We start from the raw sequence: 26,130 nt of genomic DNA on the forward strand, positions 1-26,130 counted from the left end.
TCCAGTTGGCCGACCGAGTACCATAAGAGAGACCAAGAAGAGCTCATTCATAATCTAACCGACTTCGAGCCTGCGAGAACAATAATCAAATACTATCCAACTTATTTTTTGTCAATTCAGTTAAATTTAAGTTTATTTCACTAATTTATAATTTTCTTTTACTAAAATATTTTTTTTTATGAATAATTTTTATATTCATTAATATTTTTATTTTATTAAAGTAGTATGTATATAATCGTATTTCTTTCTTTTTTTTTCTTCCCTATTTTTTGAAAAACCCATATTATTTTCTCTTATAATATTTTTCTAATTTATCTCAAATAAAAATAGGACTAAAGAACTCAATCTTCTTTGTGCCATTAGGAATATTATTTCATTAGTAAATCTTTTTAAGGTAGTGCAGTCGCTAGATTTATGGAACAACGAGTAATTTGATTTTTAGTCCAAAATTAAAATTCCGTAATTTTTTTTCCCAGTGCCTCATATAAACAAAGAAAAAGAATAATGACAAAGCAACTCATCTACGATATCTTTTTAAATAAAAGATAAAAAAAAATTGGAAATTTTAAAAATTATGAGGGTGCAGGAAAAAAAGTTTAGGAGGCATAAAGAAACTCCCTTTAATTTTTATTTAAATGGGTACTTTTTATTTCTTGAAAAAACTGTAACTTTAGTCTCTACACCAACAGGTAGGAAAAGAGTTTTTGTTATAAATCTGAACTTAGAAGAATTGAAACGTCCTGAATTGAGCCTAAAATGTATGGCATTTCATTTGGGATGGTATGAAAGAATTTGTTGTAGTGGAGTTAATTGAAACAAAAGAAAACAAGTGCGTGCAAACGCACTGAGACATCACCAAGTGTGTCGCTATCAGAAATTTGGTGAGAGTTGAGAAGTGATGAACGTTATTAGTGAGGAACCTGCATGCGAAGACCTTGGAAGTTGACTCCTGGAATATTCTCATTAATTGCTTTCACCTTTAACGTAGGTAAATTGAATTTGATTATGTACAATGAATTCCATACCAAACAAAAACACCCACAAAACCTATGCCAAAAACACCTTACCAAGCATTTGTGCAAGTGCTCCCTTTCTTTTTCTACCATTCTCATCATTCATTCCAAAATGTCAAACCTTCAAAGACAAAGTATTTAAGTTACATATATTCTCTACATATCTAATGGATTGTGTTTTTCAATCTTATTTACATTTTTGCTTTTTACTCTAAGCTGGTTCAAATCCAGCTCGGTCCAAGAATTTTTCGATCCATTATGAAATTCAGATAGTACCTGTGACTGAATGTATAATTGCTGATATGTCGGTGATCTCTAAATTCTTTTAAATCTTCTTCCTTCAATACAGATGTTCGGTCGGTCGAGAGTACCTGGAGTACGGGTTGATTACACTTCGACGTTCAAGTTAGTATTATGATTTAAGTGTATTTTAGCCGAATGCAAAAAAACGTATTTTATTTCTCAACGGAAAACTCTATTATTATTGGTTTCTGGGCCTTGAGTCTTGATGGGCTTAATATCAGGAAATGTTCCTTTAGTTAATCAGTTTCATCTATTGTGTTGAAAATATTTTTTCGTATATTTCAGGATGTTATTTGATTCATTTAACGTTGTTGTTCGTTTGTTTATTTTGTTCTTTCATGTTGTTTGACTCAATCATCCGATTACTGAGATCGGGACAGACTCATTCGATACCAACCGGTACAGCTTTTATGCAAGAGAAAGAAAAGGAAAATAGAATGCTAATACCTCACCTCAAATAAATTTGTATGCAAGTTTCATATTAGGAATACTATATTTTTGTAAGTTGTATCGTGAATAGTACACAACCTCTCTTTTTTCTGCTGAAATCGTGTGCATAACACAAAACACATTTTCTTTCTCATTCATGATCGTTAATGAAATCTCCAGAAAAACACTTTTTGTTGGAGCTGACAGAAGGACAAGTCCAATGCATAACTTTCCTAAGCACTCATTTTCTCTTTTCATCTGAAAATTTCTATCTGTTGGGGCTTTCTAAGAGGCAAGATTCAAAATTAATAAAAAGTCTTCCTCTTATATAATCCATGGCTCTGCAATGATATGGTGTTGAAGTAGTTTTCATCATTCATTTTTGCCAGGCTGTGATGGTCAAAAGTGGGGACTTTGGAATCATTTTAGGTTCTCATGATCAATTTTATCATCATTCTTTATTCATTATTTTCTCTACTGCTCTCTCCATCTATATATCTCCCTTCAAAACCTCCATCACATTCTATTTAATAATACAAACTATTGCAAGTGAGGGCCATTCCAAATTTTTTATTAATAATAATCACTTCTCATTAGCTTTTTTAATTTTAAAGATTCTATACAAAAAATATTAAGATAGCTTGCTATTGATTAGATTCAGGAGTTTTTTAGTTGTTGCTATTAGATTCGCGAGTTTTAACTCTACAGTCACTTATTGTATCAAATAACTTTCACATCATTATATATATATATATATATATATATATATATATATATCCAACAACAAGAGTAAATAATAAAAAACAATGGGAATTAAAAAATCATAATTCTATTTGCACATGAAAATTACATATCCTAATGGGAATGAAGATCATGTAAGTCTTTCGTAAATAAGTATCACATATGGTTACCTTTAATTGATCCAAAATTAAAGTACTAACTAAAGCATTTTTAGCCTTTTGTAAATTTCAGAGAAACTTCCAATAAGAAAAATAAATGTCAACTTATTAACCTCTCAACAAATATAAAAAAAAAGGACAAGTAGGAAGAAAAATATAATTAAAATAAAAAAGTGAGCATTCAAACTCCTCATAAATGTGTCAAGTTGTAGCATGTTAAAATAAATGCACACTTCAGATATCTTTAAACAAGATTTTTGGTTCTGATAACAGAAGTACCTCGTTCTACCGTGAGTCAAAAATATAAATTATAATAACCTATGTAGCACCGACTTTAACACTGATACGATATGGATACGGATATGAAAATACGTATAATATCTAAAAGGTAGGATATAGGAACACAGATCTATATATTATATACATTACAAGAAAATCATGAAATAGAAACTAATTTGTAGAAACCAAAATAATTAGTTGCAATAGTAACTAAATTAGATACCATTTTAGAAACTAAAAAGAAATTTGGTTTCTAAATTAGTTTCTATTATTTTCTATTATTGTTAAATAGTTTCTAAATTGGTATCTAATTAGCAACCAAGGATTTTGCTACCAAATTTAGAAACTAAATAATTGGTAGTTAAAACCTTAGTTGCTAATTAGATACCAATTTAGAAACTATTTAACAATAATAAAAAATAATAAAAACTAATTTAGAAATCAATTTTTTTTTTAGTTTCTAAAATGGTCTCTATTTTAGTTCCTATTGTAACTAATTATTTTGGTATCTAAAAATTGGTTTCTATTTCATGATTTTCTTGTAGTGATAATTATGAATTATATAAATTGATAATAAAGATTTATGTATACAAGTATGTTTCATATTATTTTTTGGACCAGATAAATGTTTTTCATAACTGGTTCAAAAGAATTTGTTTCTTATTTTTATAATCATAATAAAAATTTATACAACAAGTTTGGATTTTTAGAAAATTAATGAATTTTTTATTTTTTAAATTATGTTAGAACCGTACTATAATTGTCGGAAATCCAACAAATACTTTTTGAATTAGACACTTCACGGATACGTGTCCTACAAGTGTTGGTGTCCGATATAAGTATACGACACCGACATACCATTTAAGAGAAGTGGTTGAACTTCATAGATAATAACTAAAAAAAAGATAGAAAATATAGATAACAGTTTTTTATTTTATTTAATAAAAAACGAGTTTTGAAAACAAATACAAAAACTTCCTTTTCATCTATAATTAAAATCATTTTAGATTATTTCACAATAAAATTATTTTTTCACAATATATATATAAATAATCAAATATACCATCAGCTTATTTTTTTTGTCAATTCAGTTAAATTTAAGTTTATTTCACTAATTTATAATTTTCTTTTACTAAAATAATTTTTTTATGAATAATTTTATATATTCATTAATATTTTTATTTTATTAAAGTAATATATAATCGTATTTCTTTCCTTTTTTTTTCTTTCGCTATTTTTGAAAAAACCCTTATTATTTTCTCTTATAATATTTTACTGTGAGGATTATCTAATTTAGATCAAATAAAAATAGAACTAAACAACTCCATCTTCTTGGTGCCATATTGTTCCACTAGTCTTGAAGTGACAAAGTGAATCCTTTTTATTATTCAATTCAATAATTACCCCATCTATACTATTTTCTGTTTAAAATATCTTATTTTTAATTTAGATAACAATAATTCAAAATTAACTCAAAACTATAAACAATAAACAGATAAAGATATTGTTATCCAAAAATATACATTTTATAAGGTTTCATGTCAATATATTTTTCATAATTATATTTATTAAAGAAGTTTTACTAAATATTTTTCATTAAATCAATTCGTAGTTATTTGTGTAAAAAAAATTAATTCAATGAATTGATTACATATATTTAATTTTCTTCAACTAATTACTTTGAGCTAGAAACATTTTTTAATTTAATTATTAAAATGTACAAAAAGATGCCAAAATTGAAGAGGGCTATGAAAATGGATATGATCTAAAGAAGATCAGAAGCATCTCTTTGTACTGACACCTCATTATTTAACAAGGGAATCTGTAAAAGCAGTCATGTCCTGGTATCTGCTTGTCTGTTGATATATCTTCAAGGCTTTGTTTATTTTTATTTTTATATGCAATACTTTTATATTTCATGAATTGAATAATTATATACCGTTAATGTAAAAAAATTACTTTTTTAAATAAAAATATTGCTAATAAGATATTTATAATACTTGTCATAAAATTAAAATATTATATAAATTTTCTTAATTATAAGCTGCGATAAAAGAATTGTAAGCATAAAGACAAAGATCTTTTACCACATGACTGTTTTGTATTTAAAATTTTAAAAAAACTTCACTTTGTAGAAGATATATTAGATTATTATGAATGAAGTTCCATTACAGACAGAGAGGGTTGAAAGATTAATTTTGTGTTAAGAAACTGGAGGCTCATGTTTTTTTGTTGAGATTTATTGTTATTGTGTTAAGTATAATGATCATGGGGTAATGATTTGACAGCATAAAAAAGATTAAACATAAACTACTGAGTAACCGTCCTTTATCCTTGGAATTTATTTGACCAGTATCTGATTTGGAGAAGAGAAATCCCACTTAAGAAAATTGTAATAATGCAACAAAACACCACTTCAATAGAAAACGAATGATTACTCTAAGTGGATGCTTCTTTTTCTCTTGTTGCCGCCGCCTAATAGTTAGGTACTATTAAATCTTCATCTATCATTTCCATTTTCTAATTTCATCATGTTGCAGAGAAGGGTATAGGTGAATTCTGACTTAAAACATTTATATAGTAAAAAATAAGTTTAGTGTGTAATTCGTTTTTTTTTTCTTTATATATATGTATATATATTGTTATCATTGAATCTAACTTTATTATCTTCTTCTGTCATAAATATTCTCCTTTACTTACCTGATTATTCAGAATTTTTTTAATTTATTTTGATGGAATAAAAATCCTTTAATATCAAGATATGGATGATCCTCCTCTAAGTTAATGAAACTAAACAACCAATCATTTTATCCATCTCCGAGCGATCACTCTACACGTCCAACTTGTTGTAAAATCATATGAACTTATGAGTAGATATTGCAAAACCAAAAAACAAAGTGTGATCGTGTAAAATGGAAAACAGAGAATGTGTTTTTTGATTCATGAACCTGCAATTTTGATTCACAAACCTGGTCTCAAGGTTCAGCACGATTTGCGGAAACTTTTGAACAAACTTTTCGTTTCTCTTCACACACGAAGGCAAGGCGACTTGGACCTTCGAGACCTCTGTTCATCTCGGGAGTTGTAGCCGTTACATTTTTTTCCTATATAAACAAGGATTTTCCAATCGCATTTCACATTTCATCTTCTTTATCTTCTTCACCCACCGGGCTGCACCTTCTTCCTCTCACCTTCTTTCACTTTTTCACTTTCTCTCTCCTTATTTACTTTATTTTATTTTACTATTATATTTCTAGGTTCTATTGGGTTCTTATTCTATTAAGAGTAACTTGCTAGATCTGATATTTAAAAATTATCGAGAAGTTCATATTGTATCCTGGAAGACTTACATAATACACTGCAAATAAGTTCTTACTGAAAGTAATTACTCACGTCTCGTAAAACTAAATTTGTTGCTTTTAAAGCCTCATTTACTACCCAACTCACCCATTTTTTCTGAATACTACATTAGATGTGTATACTTTCGTACCTGCAAAATGAGTACTATAATGCTGTTTTTAATAATTTCTATCAATTACGTAATAGAATCCAATATAACTTTCTATTGAATAGGAGAATAAGCATAGTTATTGAGTGTGTACATATTTTGTAGCAATACATTGCCTTATTACTGAATATGATACATGGTTATGTACAATGAACAAATGGAAACCAAAAATAGAAAGGAGAAATAAAAATGAAACAGAAACAAGTGAAAGCAAGCTCTAACTACCAACTCACATTTGACTTCCATATCATATACAGGTTTTATTATTAACAAAGATAAATTGAAAAGCCTTTGGTAATCTTTTCCTTTGCTTACTAAAGGCTGTTTTGTTTGGTTGGGAGTGGTATCATAAAAGGGGTCTTCCAAAAAGATGCTTCTGTCAAGACTCCAAAGACACACACACACACAGAACTCTCTGCACATTCTTCTGCTACCCTCTAACCGATCACCTCCTCGTTTAATCCTTCAATGAATTCAACCTGCATAAAAATATGTCCCAGAATTGAACACCCCATTTAACTTATTAGCAACATGTGAATGTGTTATTGCTTGAGATTTAAGAAGAGCAATGAAATGTTATGTCAGTAGCATTTATTTACCCAGAATTCGTCTTCATATTCTTCTGTGGTTGAAGTTGATGAAAGTGCTTTCGGAATCTCGCTGATTTCGTCGTTGCGAGCGAATCTGCCACGTATGCGGGTTCGATTGTCGGCTAGCGTCTTTCGGCATGCATACTGGTTTTGGTTGGTACCACCATCAAAAACAACACATTCAGTCAGACCTTTTTCTTTTTCAATTCTATTCTTTATCCATTTTCTTCTCATAATCATGCATTCGTATATATTTCTCTCTAAATTCCTTCGTATCTTTCATAAACTAATACACCATTCTCATTCTTGTCTTTCAATTATTGGCACTAAACCAATAGTCAAAAATCAAAATTAAAACAAAAACATATCGATTACCTTAATAATTTTGTTGAACTTCCTCTGGCTTCTCTTCGCTCTGTATTTCGAGATTTTTTCTTTTCTTTCTTCGGCACTGTAACGCCCCACTTTGAAGTATGCCTCCTCCAACAAGGGGCTCTCCACTTGAGACATATCTGTTGCTTTGGTGTTCTGAACAGAAACTAAAACATAACTTAGTAACTAATTACAAAGGACGATAAGTACAACATTAAAAGTTTATTACAAAAGTTAATAAATTTAAGACCGAGGTTTGTTATTGAACCTGTAAATCTCCTGTACTGCACACCCTCCTCATTTGTCCCATGAAGAAATTGTTTTCAGGGGAAAGCAGAGCATGGCATTGAAAATTTGGGGTGTCCATGAGAGCGTCAGGGTGAGGTTCAAAGGGGAAATCTGGCTTCCCACCAAAAGAGTTACAGCTGAAGCTCCTTTGTATTACCTTGGATGCACTGTCAGATGCATGGGAAGTTTGAGAAAGAAAGTGGTGATTGCGGAAGTAATCCACAACCATTTGGCACTCCTCACTTGTTGTCACTTCGGAGCCATGCAAAGCAGAGAAACTTCTAAACTCAGACTTTATATTTGAGCCATTTGACAGAGGCTGCGCCGGGTCAGCATGATAGAGACTCTCCTTTTCCTGGGGAGAAAAAGAGAAGAAAGAAGGGTTCCCTTGAGGCACATCATGCACTGGAGAGGCAGTGAGGAAAGGGAAGGAATAAGGGTCAGATAAAAACATAAGATTTCCATCTGCATCATAGGAGACCATGTTGTCTGTGTCTGAATGTCTGGGAAAAGGAATGTCAAAAGTATAGAGATCAGAAGACATTGAAATTAACAGAAGCAGAGATACAATTCTACTACCCTGAGTCCTCTGCAACTGAAGTAAAGTTGTAGTTTCTTTGATTCAATGAAAAAATGGAAGTAACAAAGTTTTTGTGTGTTTGCTTATGAGAAGCCGCAAATCTCTGACTTATTTAATGGAAGGCCTGCACTGCAGCAACAACACAATTCCAAATTCATTACTAACTCCTCACTCTCTCTCTCTCTCTCTCTCTAATGAATGACACAGAAAGAGACCACGAGTGAGTGGGTGCGTGAGTCCATGGTTCTCATTGTTAGTTCCCTATAAAAAGGTGTCATTTTATAAAATAAAAATAAAAAAAAATTATTTAGAAACCAATAAATTTTTACCCACCTTATATCTATCATTTTATTTTGTTTTATAACTACAAAAGTTTGTTTTTTTTACATTCATTAAATTTCTAAACTCACTTCACATTTATAATTTTACCTTTTTTTTTTCCTATATAAATACAAACATTTCTTTTATTAGAGAGGATTTTCAAGTTTTGTTAAAGTGTGAAATCATCATTCCTCTTCTTCCAATGTTACCTTGTATTTTTTAAGAGTAATTGTGTTTTGTTCAATTATTTTTTAAATATATTCATTCAGAAAAATAATTAGTTCTTTCAAAGTAAAGGAAATAAAATACCGCAAATTAAATTTATTTTATTATGTGGTAATTTAAATTTATAAAAAAATGGTGTTAAAATATATGTTTGTATATGGATTTTTTTTAAGTTAAAATTTATAAAAATAATTTAATAACTTAAAACAGATTATTTATTCAACTCAAATTAAATAGAAGGTCAAAACCTAGAAAACAGATTATTTATTCCACTCTTAAAGATTTTATTATTCCATTGTTTAAACATCCAAATAGAAATTATCATTGAGTAAGAAAAACATTTGATATACGTGGTAAAAAATGGTAAATATTATTTTAAATATTTTTTATGGGAGATGATATATTGAAACCGTGAATACTAAATACCTACCCGTAACATCCTGAAATATTAATATTTTTATTATTTTTTAATTTAAAATATTATTATAAAAAAGTTGTCAAGTGTGTGTTTTACTGTTTGTGGTGTTAATGAAAAAATTTCCATTTTTGATAGCAGAAGCAATCACTTCCAATCATTGATGACGACTTAAACACACTACAGAACCTTAAACTTAATTAACAACAAATATACTTAGTGGACGGCCCAACCTTAAAAGACCATAATATTTAGTTGGAAAACTTTTCTTTTAACACTCCAAATTTAATAATATAATATTTTAAATTAAAAAATAAAATAAAAATAATAAAAATATTAATTTATTAGGAGATTAGGAGATTAGGTGTATGTATGATGTGTAGATGGTGTGAATATATGAGCTTCCTTGCTCTGTTCTTCTATTACGACTATTATAAGGAGGGAACTTGTGAGTTAAGAATAAGACAATTGGTGATGACTTGAAAAGTTTAAAACATAATAATGGTAGCATTGTTTTTAACGTTGACAAGTACATATGAAGACTTGTTCTCACTTGTGTTGGGTCGGGTCTTTGTTTCCTTATGTATTGTTGTTGGGTGGACTTGGTTGATTACTGGAGAGGGGAGCAGAGGTGAAGCAGAGGAAGGAAATGGCATCGCAGCAGCATATCGAGAAGATGCAGCTTCGCCAGAACTTCCGCAATTTCTGGCACGCTGATCTCTTCACCACCATTCAATCTGACACTCCTTGTAAGTTCTATCTTCCACCCACATACTCACTCACCCACACACATCTCATATACTCTTCTCATATTCTTTCTCAAAATATGCAGATTGTTGCTTTGCTCTCTGGTGGTAAGTCTTCTGTTCCTTCCTGCTTCCAATTTTTCACTCATTTGCTTCTATTTTTCTTCTCCAATGCCCTGCTAGTTCAATCACAATTATAATCCAACTATTTCATGTATTTTCATAGTAGTAATCTAATCTTGGTTTGTCCCATCATAGTGCACCGTGTGTGTCATATATGCTGCGTAAACGAGCTCTTTATGATGATATGTCAAGGTAATGTTCAGTTTAAGTTCTCCTAACTTTTCGATCTGGATTATGTGGTTTATCGGTTTCATATGGTTTTGTTTTGTTTGATTCAGATACACATGTTGTGCTGGTTACATGCCCTGCAGTGGTCGCTGTGGAGAAAGTAAATACCCTGAACTCTGCCTCGCTACGGAGGTATACCATTCTTTACATGTTTGGTTGAATATTCTAAGTGATTAAGACATTTTATATTATAGTATATGGTGATTAAGATATTTTATAGTATATAAGGAGATGTAAATTTTATAAAGTTGAATTAAATTTAAAGTTCACTTTTAATATGGTATCATTTTATTTCAAGGTTATTACTTTATAAGTCTACTATCTGATTTAATACGTCTCGGAATGAATAATGATTTTTAAGACCGAGCAAGATTTCTTTTGTGTTGGTTTCTAAGTCACTGTACATGTAATTTTCTGTGCTTACTTAATAGGCCTTTTTCTGCTACATTTTACATGTATTCTCTCATTCACTTTTCAGGTTCTCTGCTGTTTTGGAAATTCAGTGGCTTCAACTCGATTTCTGTTACAAGATGAATTTAACATTCAAACTACGCAATGTGATAATTGCATTATTGTATAATCTCTGCATCTCTTTCACACACACAAAGAACACTAAAATATGCTACTATACCTCATTTATGATATTCTGTTAACTGATTTTGTAATTCTGGCGTTCAGGGTTTCATGTTTTGCCTTCAACAACTAGCCTGCATATTTTCTATCATTGCTTTAATTGTGGGAAATAGTGAACTTCGAGAGGCTTCCCAACTACTATCCTGCTTAGCTGACTTTGTCTACTGCACGTAAGGCTTCTTTTTATGCAGCCTTTCTCTCCTCTTTGGTTCTGCAGTTTATGGTGAAATTGATTGTTAATTTATGTGTATCTTTTTTAATCTTGTAGGGTGTGTGCTTGCATGCAGGTAAATTTAACATTTATTACCCACAAATTGTTAATAGTTTTGTTGTAAGTGTTTAGAATAACACCATAAACGGGAATTTTCTTGCAGACTCAGCATAAGATTGAAATGGACAAGCGTGATGGAAAATTTGGACCCCAACCAGTAATGGGTGTTCCCAGTGCTCAACAAATGTCACGTTTTGACCACGCAGTCCCTCCTTTTGTGGGGTATGCACCACAACCAGCATATGGTTATTCACATGCCTAAGAACGTTTCTTCATTTTCCTTAAGACTGCTTTTATGGTTGGGTTGCATTTCCATCAACTTCTTATTCATGTCAACACCATAGTTATACATGATTTTGGTCAAATTAGTTTATTAGTTATCAGGTTGTGCTTCCCTTATACAAAACAATGGTATTATACTTTGTTTTCTACTTGATCTTATGGAAATTAGAATTGGAGAGTTTCCAAGTGAAGAGAAGATGACTTTTTATGTGGACGAGCTCAATCGAGTTGTCTAATCAAAGAGAAGAAAAAAATTCATCTATAAAATATTCTCTAATGACTAAGTAAAGATGTTTTAAATATATGAGTATAATAGTATATAGTTGAGTGACTACTTCCTGCTATTATAATTTTAATGCATTATAATGAATGTATTTTTTCATTATTCTGGTTACTTACACTATGTATACATTCCTGCCATATAATTTTGGAAAAATGATACTTTTACGAGTTGTATACCATTTTCTATGTGATAAATTTAAAAATAAATATATAATAAAAGATAAAATTAAAATTAAATAATATAAAAAATATTAAAATAATATTGAAAGTTGTAATGTGATTATATATAAAAAAAATGATTCTGTCATAATTTTGAGTAAAACCTCGTTTAGTTTCTGAATTTTTAAAATATTGTTACAGTAATGTCGGGAATTAGAAAATTATCAAATCATATGCAGATTTTTATGTGTCTTGTAGACACTGATCATTATTTTTTTTTAAAAATGGTTATTTTTAAGCAGAGGTAAGTAAATATTTTTGAGTTGGGGATATTCTTTTTATTTTTGGAGAAAATGAAATGTCTTATTACTATGTTGACAAAGTTTCTAAAGGCTTTCATAAATAACTGCTGCTTTTCTTTCACCCTTACATTTTTTTTCCATACTCCTATATTTTTCTTCCAACACCCCCTACATTATTTGAAATAATGAAATTATCCTTTTGTAGTTTTGGGTGATTCCAGAATAGGAGTTCCATAAAAAAAAATGTTTTCGGAATAGTAGTTCCATAAACAAAGGGTGTTTCTGGAATAGAAAATTCGGAACACAAAAAATCATTTCAAAATATCCTTTTCAAAGCACATTTTTTTTATTTTTAGAATAGTAAATTTGAAAATAAAATAAAAAATATGTTTAAAAAAATATGTTCTAGAAATATCCAAAACAAAAACAATTCAAAAATCATTTTTCAAAGGGATAAATCAGTTTTCTTGGAAAATGATGGGATGCAGAAAAATATTTGTTAGGATACGGAAAGAAACAACCCTTTTCTTTGTAGTTAGTGCATTTGTTGTTAGGTATCTTCTTCCTGCACCCCTACGTTTTTCTTATTGTACTCTCACAATTTTCTAAATTTCAAAACTGGCATTGATCTTTTATTTGTAAAAGGACACCGTAGTTACCGGAAATCAGGATCTGTGTTATGGATTCATCAATCGAGAACTGAATCATTTTTTTTTTCGGATGACGCGGTGTTTTAGAAGCAAATTTTGTATAAATTATTAATTTTTGAATTTGGATCCAGAATGCTTTTTTTTGAATTATGGATTTCTGAATTCGGAATGCATATTTATGTTACAAATTGGTGGATCCGGAATTTTTTTTTGAATGATGGATTTTTTAATGTGAAATACATATTTTGAATTATGGATTGGTGAATCCAAAATTTTAGCGGAAGTGCCAATTCAGAATTTTTTTGATTCCATAATTCAAAATGAAAAAAATAAATATAATTCAAGTGCATTTTAAGGTTTTTAAAAACTAATAAAGACAGTTTGATCTTTGTATAATATTGTGAGGGTGCAGGAAGAAAAATGTAGGAGAAAGAAACTGCCTTAGAGGATTAGTCCAATAATGCAAAACCAAATATTTTATTTATTGTTCATTATTTTTAGCCATAATTTATAATTTTAAATAATCAAATTACTTCATAATTTTTTAGAATTTTTTAAAATTATATTTAAACTACATATTTTAGTAAAACATTTTATACAAAAGATACTTAGAAACCCAATAAATTTTTACCCACCTTATATTTATTGTTTTCTTTTTTATTTTCTTTTATAAAAGTTTAATTATTTTTACATTCATTAAATTTTTACACTAACTTCACATTTATAATTTTACTTTTTATTCTTTTTTTCCTATATAAATACAAACATTTATTTTTTTATTAAAGTGGGTGGGTTTTCAAGTTTTGTTAAAGTGTGAAATCATCATTCTTCTTCTTCCAATGTTACCCTTGTATTTTTTAAAACTAATTGTGTTTTGTTAAATTATTTTTAAAAAATATTCATTCAAAACAAATAATTACTTATTTCAAAGTAAAGGAAATAAAACACTGCAAATTAAATTTATTTTGTTATGTGGTAATTTAAACTTATAAAAAATTAAATTGGTTTGTGTTAAAATATGTTTGCATATAGGTTTTTTTTTTAAGTTAAAGTTTATAAAAATAATTTAATAACTTAAAATTGTGTAACATTTCAAATTTTTCTGTTATTCTTTTATATTTGCGTGTTGTGCTTTCAGATTAGTTAGAACACTTAAAAATACTTATGAAAAACAAAAATAATCTTAGGTATATCAAATAATTTTTTTATGAATTTCAATAGAAATATTTTAATAAAATTTAATTGAAAATTGATTTTGATTGACATTGATAAAAATAATCCACAAGATATATTTTAAAAATATGAAATCTTTTTAATTGGTGGTATTGAAATGTTTTATTTGAATAAGAAAAAGAAAATTTAGTAAATTTAAATTATTTTATCTAAACATTTGAAAAATAAATTAATTTAAATTTAATATATTTTAATGTTTTTTTCAATCCTTATCCAAAACAGACGTACTTATCCTCGTTTTATTTAGATGATATTTATGGATATATTTAGTTGAGAATTCGTTTAAAGTATGTAGCATTTGATTGATAAAATAGATACATGATTAATGAATGTGATTTTTTAAGTAGTTAATAATTTTTTTGGATTATTAAAATTCAAATAAAAAGTTCACAAAACCCAATTTAAAGATTGTTTTATATTTAAACTTTATAAAACTGTTTGTTTTATATTTAAACTTTATAAAATTGTTTGTGTGAAGTCAAGGACTGAGTATAATAATAGGATGAAAGCAGATTATATATTGATATTTGAAATTTAATGTTTAAGCTTTTTAGCCTTATTGACTTATGTCCTAAGCTAGGGGTTGTGAGGTAACAGGTCAAACCCGATCATGTAGTAAAATGGTCTTAAAGTCGATATTTGGAATTACTGAAAATGATATAATTTATTTATCATAAAGAGGAGAGAACAACGTTAATTATGAAGATTGACGATATATACAGGATTGTAGTCAATTTAGAAATATAATTTAAAATAAGACCAAATACAAAGAAAGTGGAGGAGAGTACTATCTTATATAAAGAAAAAAAATAAAGCCTGATAAACAACATTTTTTAAAATTAAAAATTATCTTAACTGTATGTTCTAATAACAAAATATCTCTTAGGTTAAACAATTTCTAAGAAAAGGGAGGAAGTCTTCCAGGAAAAAAGAAGTGTGTTGATGAGTTGTGTGAGAAGAAATAAGTCTAAAAGTATGACGTGTGAAAAAAAATAATACGAAAAAATAATGGTTAATAAAAATAAAAATATTAAAATAAATTCTGTATATAATTGGATGGCTTAATTAGTTTCTTAAAATCAAAACTAAAACTTGAATGAGTTTTGATATAAAATAAGTTTTGATACCATCTTAAAATATATTTTTTAACTTAATTTAACTTTACGAAATTTATGTATGATTTAAATGATGTCTCTCATCTACATATTATTTTAGTGTTATCTTCGGTCAACAAAAAAAGGAAATTGATGTTATGAAATAGCTTGAATCTTGGCTTCGCCTTGGAACGGGATACAAAAGCTTACGTGAATTCTAACTAGTTTTTCATTCTTGACTACGTATTAATTTGACTTATATTATTATTTTTTGTTATCTCTGTTAATTAATTACATGCCTAATCTTATTATATATTTATAAGTATCAATTTTCTGTATTGACTTATAGAAGGCTACAACTATAAGTATATTAATTTTGTAATAATTTAAAACATCATAATATTTACTTTTAGGAAATTTTGGTGTTATAAAAATTATAAAAAAATGTAAACAACCGGGACAAAGTGTTTTTGTTTATCTAATTTGTGTTGTTTTTTTGTTTGCACTTACTTACTCTTTGTGTTTTCTTCTATTACGATAAAAATAAGTAATGGTAAAAAAGGAATCTAATTGAGTCAAATTACTACATTTTTATTTATTAAAATTCCATTTATTTAAATTTATATTTATATTTTTTAGATTAAATTTTCATTTATTTATAAAGTTTTTAAAAAATTTAAAAATCCAAATTTCCAATTTATTTGTAGAAATTTTAAAAGTTAAAAAATTCAAATTTCATATTTCATTGAGCTTTTAATAAGAATGAAATATTATCTGCACATATAAACCATACTGTTCATCGGCACTATCACCGCTATTTCGACAACTTCACTGTCAGCGCAGCTATCTGTTTTCTTTTTGTCCGTAAGGTCATAAATGAATAAAATTAAAATATTAGAGAAAAAATATTTATAATTCATGCAGATTTTTTCTAGAGATATATAAATTAATTTTTGAAAATATTTAAGAATTCATATATTTATATTTAAAAAAAAATTAAAATACACATATTACTTCAATGACAGAGTATAAAAGTTTTTCCAAATAATGACAATAAAATTAAAAAGGAATTTGAACTGAATTCTATGTTAGATACATTTACATCATTCAATAGGAGCGATGACACTTTTCGCAATCTTTTTCTAATCAAATCTTCTCATAATAACAATATTTGATTTTTTTTTCAATTAAACCAGTTAAAAAATTCTAAAATAAATTCTATCTACTTTATTTCTCCATTAATAAAATTTAGTTTTTAAAAAATAAATTCTAACTGCTAGAGATTTATGTGCACGTTAAAAACTGGTTGAAACTTGGCTTTTCTAACATGGTTTTCTTTTCCTTTGTAAATTCCAGAACAAAGAGTTTAAAAAATAATTAATAAAAAATAAAAATAAAAGATTAATACTTATGTTTCATTATTGGATTTTCAAATAATAAATAAAATTAATTTAAACACTCAAATAAAAACAATTTTATAAAAATGAATGTTAAGATATGTATTATGTTATTTTCAATTTTTGGTATTACTAAATTGTAGTTTTATTATATTTCCTTAATATTTATATATATATATATATATTAATATTATATGAAATTTTTAAGAAAACATGAATTTGGATTTAAAATTTAATTATCTTTTTTAATATGGATTTGATTTGAATTTAAAATCCAATCCAAATTACTTTTACAAAAATATGGATTATCTAATCCAATTATTTAAATTTGAATTGATTTAGATTGGATTTTGATAACCATCTTTGAGGATAAGGAGTGGACTTGTGAGTCAAACAATATAATGGTAGCATTGCCTACTGAAACATACATAAGAAGACTTGTTCTCACTTCATTGGTTTGGGCATTAATGTTGAAACATACATAGGTTGGTTTGGGCATTAATGTTGAAACATACATAGGAAGACTTGTCTAAGATTTGTCTCACTTCCGTTATTCTACGTCTTTATTGTTAATTGGATTTACAATAATGTACCGGGATGACCGATCGGTCTGTTGACCCGGTCAACCCATGCGTCAAGACCATACTTTAAGGTACGAGGTCGACCACGTGTCATATGTGGCCGACCGACATAAGGTGCTCAAGTCAAACCGTTGACCCAATTAGCAAAGGTCAATCCACGGTTAGGAAACGACCTAATCCAACCCTAATCGCTAAACAACCCCCTAATCCGGCCCAATAGCAAGGGCTCATCAAGGTAATATAAATATCACGCATTCCAAGGAAGAAGATACGTCGTTATCTACAGTATTCTAACCAGCCGAATACGAAACCCCACTGACTTGCGCGTTGGAGTGTCATCTGCAGGTACCCCACCAGCCTGAGGAGTCGCTCAGCGAGAATAACCGAAGGAGGAAGTGAGACACGACCGACCGAGTGACATCCGAAGACAATAGTTCTCCCAGTCCCCAACCTAGTTCGAGAACAAATAATATTATACAATTTTTATACGGTGTTAATATATACACGTAAGGTGTTAATATATCATCACCTTAACTTTATATATATGATTGGTGAGGAGAGGTGAGGTGAAGGAGGAGAGGAGGGAAATGGCAACGCAGATGGAGAACATGCGGCTTCGCCAGAACTTCCGCAATATTTGGCACACTGATCTCATCACTAGCAATCAAAATCACATTCGTTGTAAGTTCTATTTCCACTCACATACTCACACAAATATCATATACTCTTCTCATATTCTTTCTCAATATATGCAGATTGTTGCTTTGCTTTCTGGTGGTAAGTCTTCTGTTCCTTCATTCTTCCAATTTTTCACTCATTAGATTCTATTTTGCTTCTCCAATGCCTTGCTAGTTTAATCACAATTATAATCCAACTATTTCATGTATTTTCATAGTAGTAATCTAATCTTGGTTTGTCCCATCGTAGTGCACCGTGTGTGTCATATATGCTGCGTAAACGAGCTCTTTATGATGATATGTCAAGGTAATGTTCAGTTTAAGTTCTCCTAACTTTTGGATCTGGATTATGTGGTTTATCGGTTTCATATGGTTTTGTTTTGTTTGATTCAGATACACATGTTGTGCTGGTTACATGCCCTGCAGTGGTCGCTGTGAAGAAAGTAAATACCCTGAACTCTGCCTCGCTACGGAGGTATATATATATACCATTGTTTACATGTTTTGCTTCCTTTTGAAAAAAGTTATCTGAATTAATATGCCTCTGAATGAATAATGATTTTTTTGAAGTTTTTATTTACCATTTAAATAAAGAGCAAGCAGGATTTGTTGTGTTGGTTTCTAAGTGACTCTACATGTAATTTTCTGTGCTTATTTACAAGGCCTTTTTCTGCTACATTTGACATGTATTCTCTCATTCACTATTCAGGTTACCTGCTGTTTTGCAAATTCAGTGGCTTCAACTCGATATCTGTTACAAGATGAATTTAACCTTCAAACTACGCAGTGTGATAATTGCTTTATTGTAAAATCTCTCTGCATCTCTTTCACACACACACTAAAATATGCTATTATATCTCATTTATGAGACTCTGTTAACTGATTTTGTAATTCTGGCGTTTCAGGGTTTCATCTCTTACACTCAGCAACTTGGCTGCGTATTTTCTATGATTGGTTTAATTGTGCCAAATAATAGACCACTTCAAAAGGCTTCCGAAGTACTATTTTTCTTAGCTAACCTTGTCTACTGCACGTAAGACTTCTCTTTATGCAGCTTTTTTCTCCTCTTTGATTGTGCAGTTTAGAGTGAAATTTATTGTTAATTGATGTGTATCTTTTTTAATCTTGTAGGATGTGTGCTTGCATGCAGGTAAAATTGACATTTATTATTCACTATATATTACATACACTCAGATCCATATTAATACACGAGATACGTATTATATCTAAAATGTAATACAGTGCAACACGTTTCTATATTATATAATTATAAATTATATAAATTGTACACTAATTATATTTCAATTTTTTTTAATAGAAAAATGTTCATGGTTAGTTAAAATAGACTTGTTTCTTATTTTTATAATTACAATAAAAATTTATACAATAAATTTTATTTTTAAAAAAATTAATATATAATTTTTTAAATTATGTTAGAATTATCAAAAATTTAATAAATATTTTTTAAATTAAATATTTAACTGATAAGTGTTATACAAATATAAATATCCAATACATGTATTTGACTTCGACACGGATACATGATTTATAATAAGAGTTTTATAGTAGTTGATAATAATTTAGTTGTAAGTGTTTAGAATAACCCCATAAATGAGAATTTACATGCAGACTCAGCATAAGCTTCAATTGGACCATCGTGATGATGAAAATGGTGGACCAATGGATGCTCCCCGTCCTCAACAAATGTCAACTTTTGATTCGTCACTCCCTCCTTTGTATGCACAGTCATAACCAGCATATGGAGAAGGCTATGGTTATTCACATGCCTAAGAACGTTTCCTTATTTTTCTTAAAACTGTTTTATGCTTGGTTTGCATTTCCATCAACTTCTTATATGTCAACACCGTATATTTTTATGACAGTAAAAACAGGATCATGATGATAAGGTGTTTTATGTAATATGGTATGATTATTGATACAGTATTAATTATGTGTTGGAGTTGAAAAAGGTGCAAGCTTTGTCTGACTTCCATGGAGGTAAAACTGCTCCTCCTTGGAAACTGTTTGGTGGCAATCGTAACGACCACATGAAAAAAATAATTGCTCTCATAAAAAATAAAATAAAATATATTAAATATGTAAAATAAGAAAAAAAAATTGAATTCGAGAAGTCTTTTTATATATAAATATAATACTATCTTGTCAAAGTTTCTGATAGGCTTTCATAAATAACTGCTGTTTTTCTTGAGTATTTCTTCTTGCTCCTTTATTTTTCTTCCTACACCTCTACATTTGGATTATTTTTGATAATTTTTTATGATTCCAGAGTAGGATTTTTATAAGTAAAAGATGTTTTCATAATAGAGATTTCATAAGTAAAATGTGTTTTCAAAATATGAAATTTAGAAGTCAAAAAATTATTTTGAAATATTATTTCTGAAATATATTTTTTTTAATTTTTAAAATGGTAAATTCAAAATAAAATAGGTTCTAAAAGAATAATCTGAAAATCATTTTAAAAAAAATAAAATGATTTTTTCCAAAAATGATAGGGTGCAGAAAGTTATTTGTTGGGATGCAGGGAGAAACACCCGCTTTTCTTTAGTAGTTGGTCCATAGTTGTTCTCGATTCCGGTAGAGGATTAGCCCAATAATGCAAGACCAAATATTTTATTTATTGTTTATTATTTTTAGCACTAATTTATAATTTTAAATAATTAAATTATTTTCATAAATTTTTAAAATTTTCCATTTAAACAATGTATTTTAGTAAACTTTTTAATTCTTTTATAAATAAATTATCCTCTAAAAGTTTTTCATCCCATAAATGTTTTTCACTAAAAACCTTTTTCTTGAAAACTATAGTACGTAGCGTGTCTTAGAATAACCTTTTATCACTGTTTACAATCATGGATGCTGTTTACTTTTCTTATTTGTTTCAATAATGAATGAGAAACTAAAAATGTATCTTATTATTCTTCACACAAACTAAATAGATGTTATTTTTGGATAGACAAGACAAGCATTACAAACAAAAGCTTGGAACTAAAAAGAACTACAAATTAATTATATTAAACATAGAAAACAGGGAAAAGGATCTATCGTTGCAATGCAGAGTAAAAACAGGATCATGTCTTGTTATGATAAGGTGTTTTATGTAATATGTTATGATTATTAATGGAGATTATTGATACAGTATTAATTATGTATTGGAGTTAAAAAAGGTGGAAGCTTTGTCTAACCTCCGTGTAGGTAAAACTGATAAAAGATTTTATACAACACACGTATGTTTTAGATTTTTTTTAAAATAGAAAAATATATTAAAATTATAATATAATTATCAAAAATTCAATAAATATTTTTTAAATTAAATATTAAAAATTATAATATAATTATCAGAAATTTAATAAATATTTTTTAAATTAATCATTTTATCTATACACGTTTTATGAATTTCAGTAATTTTTGTCTTGAATACCGAAATACGTTCAGGAGTGTCCGAACTTAATAGTAAATAAGACGATAAACTCGTGTGCCATACCAGTGTTTGTCCGCAATGATGGCATCGACTTAAACAATCCATCAAAATCGAATTTCTTTAGCAATAAAAGATCGCAAATCTAAGAAGTAGGTTGATAAAGAAGACTAGTAGTAGTAGGTTCGAACACTGAAAAAATTGTGGAAGGAAGAAGAAGATTAGGCATGTAAATAATTAAGAAGGAGTTTGAGGTTTCCGTTTTGTTTGAAGTTCCGTATAATATATACAACAGAAACATGGTGAAGAAGCTTAACATGCATGCATCAAGAAAAAGAGCAGTGAAGGGTTCATTCATCGTGGTAATGGAATTGAGGGATCCCTGAAGCAGCCCAGAGTCTATCATTGAAGGCAGCTTGCATGTGGTGGGGTATGAAGGGCGTCCGACAGAGGGGGCACGTCCTTTGATCGTACCCCATCCAACGGTCCAGACACCCTCTGTGGAATATGTGGCGGCAGTTTGTCAGCCGTCTGATCTCGTCCTCTCCCTCGAACTCGTACAGACACACCGCGCAACTCTCCGCCGCCTCCGCCGCCGCCATCTCGGAGAATTTCACCACGGGCAGGATTTCCCGGATGAGCACCGCCGACATGGACTGCAATTCCGGGAGGATCTCCGGCCAGGCAATGTCGGGTTGGAAGAAATCGTGGAAGCCCATGTAGCACAAGAGGAGGGTGAGGAGTTTCCTGATGAGGCCCAATAGGGATAGCAGCTGCACAAGCACCTTGGGCAGTAGCAATTCTGTGTAGCCAACGGGAAAGCCCATGTTTGTGAGTGACAGCAGAAGTGTGTTGAGATGGGGAAGAAGAGGTGACAGTTTGGTTTTGAAGGAGGAGTTAAATAGAGGGGTGAGATTTTGATCTGAAATACCGAAATTGGGGTTTGGTTTTGTTGAGAATGACAGGGATGGAGCATGGACCATGAGATGAAATGGGACAATATTTTGATCATAAAGTAATGACCCCAAAAGCATGTACAGTACTGTGCTTTATGCTACCTTTAACTGCTGTCTTATTCGCTGCTTTCTTCTCTTATTTTAATCTCACACTCTCTCTCTCTCTCCTTCCTTGAATCATTGTTCTACTCAGCACAGGCAACCAAATATTCCTATCGATTCTCTGCACCCAACTCCCTCCGTTTCACGTTCTCCTGCTCCTTCCCCTCTTCCTTCCAATCAAAACCTAAACTTGGATTCAATTTCCGTTATAACAATAATCTCCGTTATCACACTACACAAATATAACAATTCATACATATTAAAGTTGGATTCAATTTCCTCTCAAATATCATATTTTTAAGACATCAAAATCTAACATCTTAATTTTAGGTAAACCGAATAATCCAGACTCGTTTTCCTCTTAAATCTAATATTTAAAGAGGTTTAAATATGTAGTTGGATATTTCAGCTTAGCTAGAAATAAAACTAGATTACAATGATTAATGAAGTAGTGTGGATTTACAAATAAAGTTAAACAAAAATGAGTTACTAAGGTATCAGAAAACTACATGTGATCAGTCCAGCTTAAATAAATTGTAGGCAGTGATGGTTTGGTGGGTAAGCACTGTAAAATCAGGGCTGGAGCAGAGCAGTAACAGAGTCACAGCTGGCGTAATTGTTCATGTGACAACAAGATTTTATCCGAAAACCTTGGAACGATGCCTTCTGTCTATAAAATTTTTGGGGGACATTACTCTGTAATCTTAACCACTCAACTTTGGTCATAGGCATTGGGGAGCGTATAAGCCCCACTCATTGAATTGCATTTACGACGGAGCATTCATTCTTTGAACGGAAATTTTCAAAAGCTCCACAAGTTCTTCTATTCAGAACAACGACTTGGACGGACTATTACTGTATATCGTTATACTTCATCTACTTGTACTAATAATTATGTACAAGAAAGCGCGTCAGAATGATACTTCTACGAATACTTTGAAAACTAAATCAGTATTTGTGCCAATTATCTCATAAAAATATATAAAACTAAATTAAACATTACATTTATTTATATTATTTATTAATAGATTTATTAAGTTTGTCATATCATTTTAATTTTTCTACTTATCTCTTATTAACTGATTTTTATATTTAATAAAAAAAAATTATCTTTGTCTCTTATTAACACTAATTCACATAATATTTCTACTAATATTCACAATTGTCTTTATCTTCTTTCCACCTCTCATATCGATACTTTCAATATAACTGGTTCACTTGAAATATCTTCTTTACCACATTAATTCTGGGTCAGTGTGAGAGGACATGCAAGTTGTAATTAATTTCCAGATAAGATCATTAATTCATCTGATTCTTTCACTACCAATTTTTATCCTCTCACCAAGAAATTTGTCATTACTGTTGCCCCTCTTATCGCTATCTTCCTTTTCTCTTTATTCAACCATTTACCATTTTTTCTTCCTTTTAGCAAAAAGAAAGAATTCTGTAGTTGTAGCATCTTAAATATCATAATGTTAGTTTGGACTTGGCTTTTCTGGAGAATCACACTTCCGTGTACAACATCTAAGGAGATTACTTTATTCAAACTCTTTGAAGACTATTCCAGAATAGAGAGGACCATGAAGACCCATTAACTACCACTCCATGATATGATATGACATCTTTTACATCAATCCCTGCTTTCAAATTAAATTTCTACTTATATAATTAATAAATTATCATTCCAAATATTTTTACTCTGAAAAAAATCATTAACCAATAATAGCATGCAATACAAACGAGTGAACTACCATTTTAGTATTTTAAATATTATATTAGTCTCTAAAACTAAAAAAAAAAACTAAGCAAATTTATTTAAAAAATTAAAAGTTTGTGACATTAACAACAAAAACATGTAGCAAAAGACTAAAATAATAGTAACAAATAATTAAACTAAAAAGCAATATAAAAGTAGGTGACCCCTCTGGTAATAAATGGTAGGTTGGATGGGTGCCCATGACTTAAGCTAATTTGTGTATGCGTTAAAACATGTTTCAGAAGTGCAAGTAGCGTTAAATTTTAGGTACAAATAGATTGATGGCGAGTGAAGAAGTTGACTTACCAACAAAACCCGTGAACGCATCAATATTACTTTTTGGCCATTTTCAACGACATAGTTATCAGACTTCATGCCCACCACATTCTTCATACTCACCACTAATATAAAACAATGTTGGTTGTACTGATTGGTATTCGATGAGTCAGTTATATGGTTTTGGTAATTCATCGATCGTCTTAAAACATATTTCAAGGCACTTAATCAATGAGAGGAACAATAGTTATTAAATTTTTTTGAGTCATAATCATGTTACAGATTATGTGGAAAGTATTTTTGAAAAATCAGTTAAATACCAATTAACTAAAAGATATTCTTCATATATACAGTATACCTATGTACCAATATATCTTTGTATGAACCAGGGATCACAGTACACATCGATAACTAACATTCAATCTATCTCAACAAGTATCCATGACCAACGAGAGGTGTAAAGTATATTTTGATCAATTTACAGATATACACTTTGTAAAGTACTTACTTGTACCTTTTTCAGGTCAATCCCGACCAAACACCAACAATTAAGAAAGAAGACTAAAAAAAAAGGAACAAAGAGATCACCAACCTATGAGGCTCGGACACTTCTTCTTAAATGGTGTATCCTTGTCGGACACACGTATCCGTGTTGACACTCATACGACACTCGTAGGATACTTATCGGTGAAGTGTTCAATTCAAAAAAATATTTGTTAGATTTTTTAAAATTCTAGCACGGTTAAATACAATAACTTTCTAAAAACTCAAATTTATACAAATTTATTGTAAAATTTTTTATTATGATTATAAAAATAAGAACAAATTCTTTTGAACCATCATGAAAAATATCTTCCTGCTCCCAAAAGAATCTAGAACATACTTTTGCATATAAATATTTATTTTCAATTTATATAATTCAAAATTATATAATATATAGATTCGTGTTTCCGTATCCTACATTTTAGAGATTAGACATATCTCTATGTCCGTATCCGTGTCGTGTCAGTGTCTATATCCATATTTGTGCTACATAGTCACCAACACCTCAACCATTATACCATCAGTTTTAGATATCTAGAACCACTTTAAATATATATAGCTACACTAGTAAAGATTATTATTCATCTTCATGAGATAACTTTAGAAATAAAAAGTAAATTTTTGATGATAAGCTTTTGAGTTGATTTGAAGTTGAAAAAAGAGTGGTTGATTGGTGGCATAATGTAGGGGAGAGAGAGAGAGATATGATTGAGGGAGATGGGCATATGAAGGAGGCAGAATGGGCTGGAAACATTGGAAGGAGGAGAAGAAGAGTTTAGGCGAATGTGCATTGCTTTTGTTTTGTTTAGTTTGGTTTGGAGCAGCAGTCACTGAGGAGGCACCAGACAGACAGGCAATGGCATGAGCAACGCCAAACTCTCCCTATTCCTAATCTCCTCTGACATCGTGTCTGATGCAGCCACGACACTCTTGGTCCACATTCACTGTTCCTCAATGCCAAAATTAAATTAATCACACTCCAACTTTTACTAATCTCACATTCACCATTTCTCTCTCTACCCTCCTTCTTCTCAATCTTTACTTTTCCCCTCATTTATACATGTCATGTTTCAATTAAGAAAATGATGGTTGCTTAGAACAAGGAGATAAGTCACAAAAAGTTAAAGAAGAATTAGAAATCAAAGTTAGAAACTAACAAGACACCATAAACATGTGGAAAG

The 26,130-nt window shown here is 29.7% G+C and overlaps 4 protein-coding genes across 5 annotated transcripts; 2 read left to right on the forward strand and 2 right to left on the reverse strand.

Moving 5' to 3' along the window:
* Positions 1 to 6,468: 6,468 nt before the first annotated feature.
* On the reverse strand, positions 6,469 to 8,501 carry LOC137811429 (uncharacterized). Its single transcript, XM_068613181.2, has 4 exons — positions 7,662 to 8,501; positions 7,397 to 7,549; positions 7,031 to 7,165; positions 6,469 to 6,910 (listed from the first exon to the last, which is right to left on the reverse strand). The coding sequence occupies exons 1-4, from the start codon at positions 8,223 to 8,225 to the stop codon at positions 6,869 to 6,871; spliced, it is 894 nt and encodes a 297-aa protein (XP_068469282.1). The 5' UTR covers positions 8,226 to 8,501; the 3' UTR covers positions 6,469 to 6,868.
* A 1,276-nt stretch (positions 8,502 to 9,777) lies between these two features.
* LOC137811433 (uncharacterized) lies at positions 9,778 to 11,696 on the forward strand. The gene is made up of 8 exons (XM_068613191.2): positions 9,778 to 9,971; positions 10,055 to 10,076; positions 10,227 to 10,283; positions 10,370 to 10,451; positions 10,798 to 10,893; positions 10,998 to 11,122; positions 11,221 to 11,239; positions 11,327 to 11,696. The coding sequence occupies exons 1-8, from the start codon at positions 9,872 to 9,874 to the stop codon at positions 11,483 to 11,485; spliced, it is 660 nt and encodes a 219-aa protein (XP_068469292.1). The 5' UTR covers positions 9,778 to 9,871; the 3' UTR covers positions 11,486 to 11,696.
* A 5,999-nt stretch (positions 11,697 to 17,695) lies between these two features.
* LOC137811431 (uncharacterized) lies at positions 17,696 to 19,849 on the forward strand. 2 transcript variants are annotated; one of them, XM_068613184.1, is made up of 8 exons: positions 17,696 to 17,884; positions 17,959 to 17,980; positions 18,131 to 18,187; positions 18,274 to 18,355; positions 18,590 to 18,685; positions 18,786 to 18,913; positions 19,012 to 19,030; positions 19,510 to 19,849. In XM_068613184.1, the coding sequence occupies exons 1-8, from the start codon at positions 17,791 to 17,793 to the stop codon at positions 19,630 to 19,632; spliced, it is 621 nt and encodes a 206-aa protein (XP_068469285.1). In that variant the 5' UTR covers positions 17,696 to 17,790; the 3' UTR covers positions 19,633 to 19,849. The 2 variants fall into 2 exon arrangements, with proteins under 2 accessions (XP_068469285.1, XP_068469283.1); XM_068613182.1 differs by lacking the exon at positions 19,012 to 19,030.
* A 1,701-nt stretch (positions 19,850 to 21,550) lies between these two features.
* On the reverse strand, positions 21,551 to 22,330 carry LOC137811432 (brassinosteroid-responsive RING protein 1). Its single transcript, XM_068613190.2, has one exon. It carries the CDS (start codon positions 22,297 to 22,299, stop codon positions 21,667 to 21,669), a length of 633 nt encoding a protein of 210 aa, XP_068469291.2. The 5' UTR covers positions 22,300 to 22,330; the 3' UTR covers positions 21,551 to 21,666.
* Between the last annotated feature and the right edge of the window lie 3,800 nt (positions 22,331 to 26,130).

This window comes from Phaseolus vulgaris, chromosome 2 (genome assembly GCF_051622355.1).
Source record: "Phaseolus vulgaris cultivar YP4 chromosome 2, ASM5162235v1, whole genome shotgun sequence".
Classification (NCBI taxonomy): domain Eukaryota; kingdom Viridiplantae; phylum Streptophyta; class Magnoliopsida; order Fabales; family Fabaceae; genus Phaseolus; species Phaseolus vulgaris.

What these genes read in the sequence shown, in the direction of transcription:
- LOC137811429 (XM_068613181.2), bottom strand. Translation starts at nt 8,225, where the DNA reads ATGTCTTCTGATCTCTATACTTTTGACATTCCTTTTCCCAGACATTCA. An exon ending in GCAGTACAGGAGATTTACAG is followed by an intron (nt 7,550 to 7,661) that starts GTTCAATAACAA and finishes GTTTCTGTTCAG; the next exon opens with AACACCAAAGCAACAGATAT. An exon ending in AATATGAAGACGAATTCTGG is followed by an intron (nt 6,911 to 7,030) that starts GTAAATAAATGC and finishes ATTTTTATGCAG; the next exon opens with GTTGAATTCATTGAAGGATT.
- LOC137811433 (XM_068613191.2), top strand. Translation starts at nt 9,872, where the DNA reads ATGGCATCGCAGCAGCATATCGAGAAGATGCAGCTTCGCCAGAACTTC. An exon ending in TGTTGCTTTGCTCTCTGGTG is followed by an intron (nt 10,077 to 10,226) that starts GTAAGTCTTCTG and finishes GTCCCATCATAG; the next exon opens with TGCACCGTGTGTGTCATATA. An exon ending in AATGTGATAATTGCATTATT is followed by an intron (nt 10,894 to 10,997) that starts GTATAATCTCTG and finishes TCTGGCGTTCAG; the next exon opens with GGTTTCATGTTTTGCCTTCA.
- LOC137811431 (XM_068613182.1), top strand. Translation starts at nt 17,791, where the DNA reads ATGGCAACGCAGATGGAGAACATGCGGCTTCGCCAGAACTTCCGCAAT. An exon ending in CTTTATGATGATATGTCAAG is followed by an intron (nt 18,188 to 18,273) that starts GTAATGTTCAGT and finishes TGTTTGATTCAG; the next exon opens with ATACACATGTTGTGCTGGTT. An exon ending in AACTCTGCCTCGCTACGGAG is followed by an intron (nt 18,356 to 18,589) that starts GTATATATATAT and finishes TTCACTATTCAG; the next exon opens with GTTACCTGCTGTTTTGCAAA.
- LOC137811432 (XM_068613190.2), bottom strand. Translation starts at nt 22,299, where the DNA reads ATGGTCCATGCTCCATCCCTGTCATTCTCAACAAAACCAAACCCCAAT.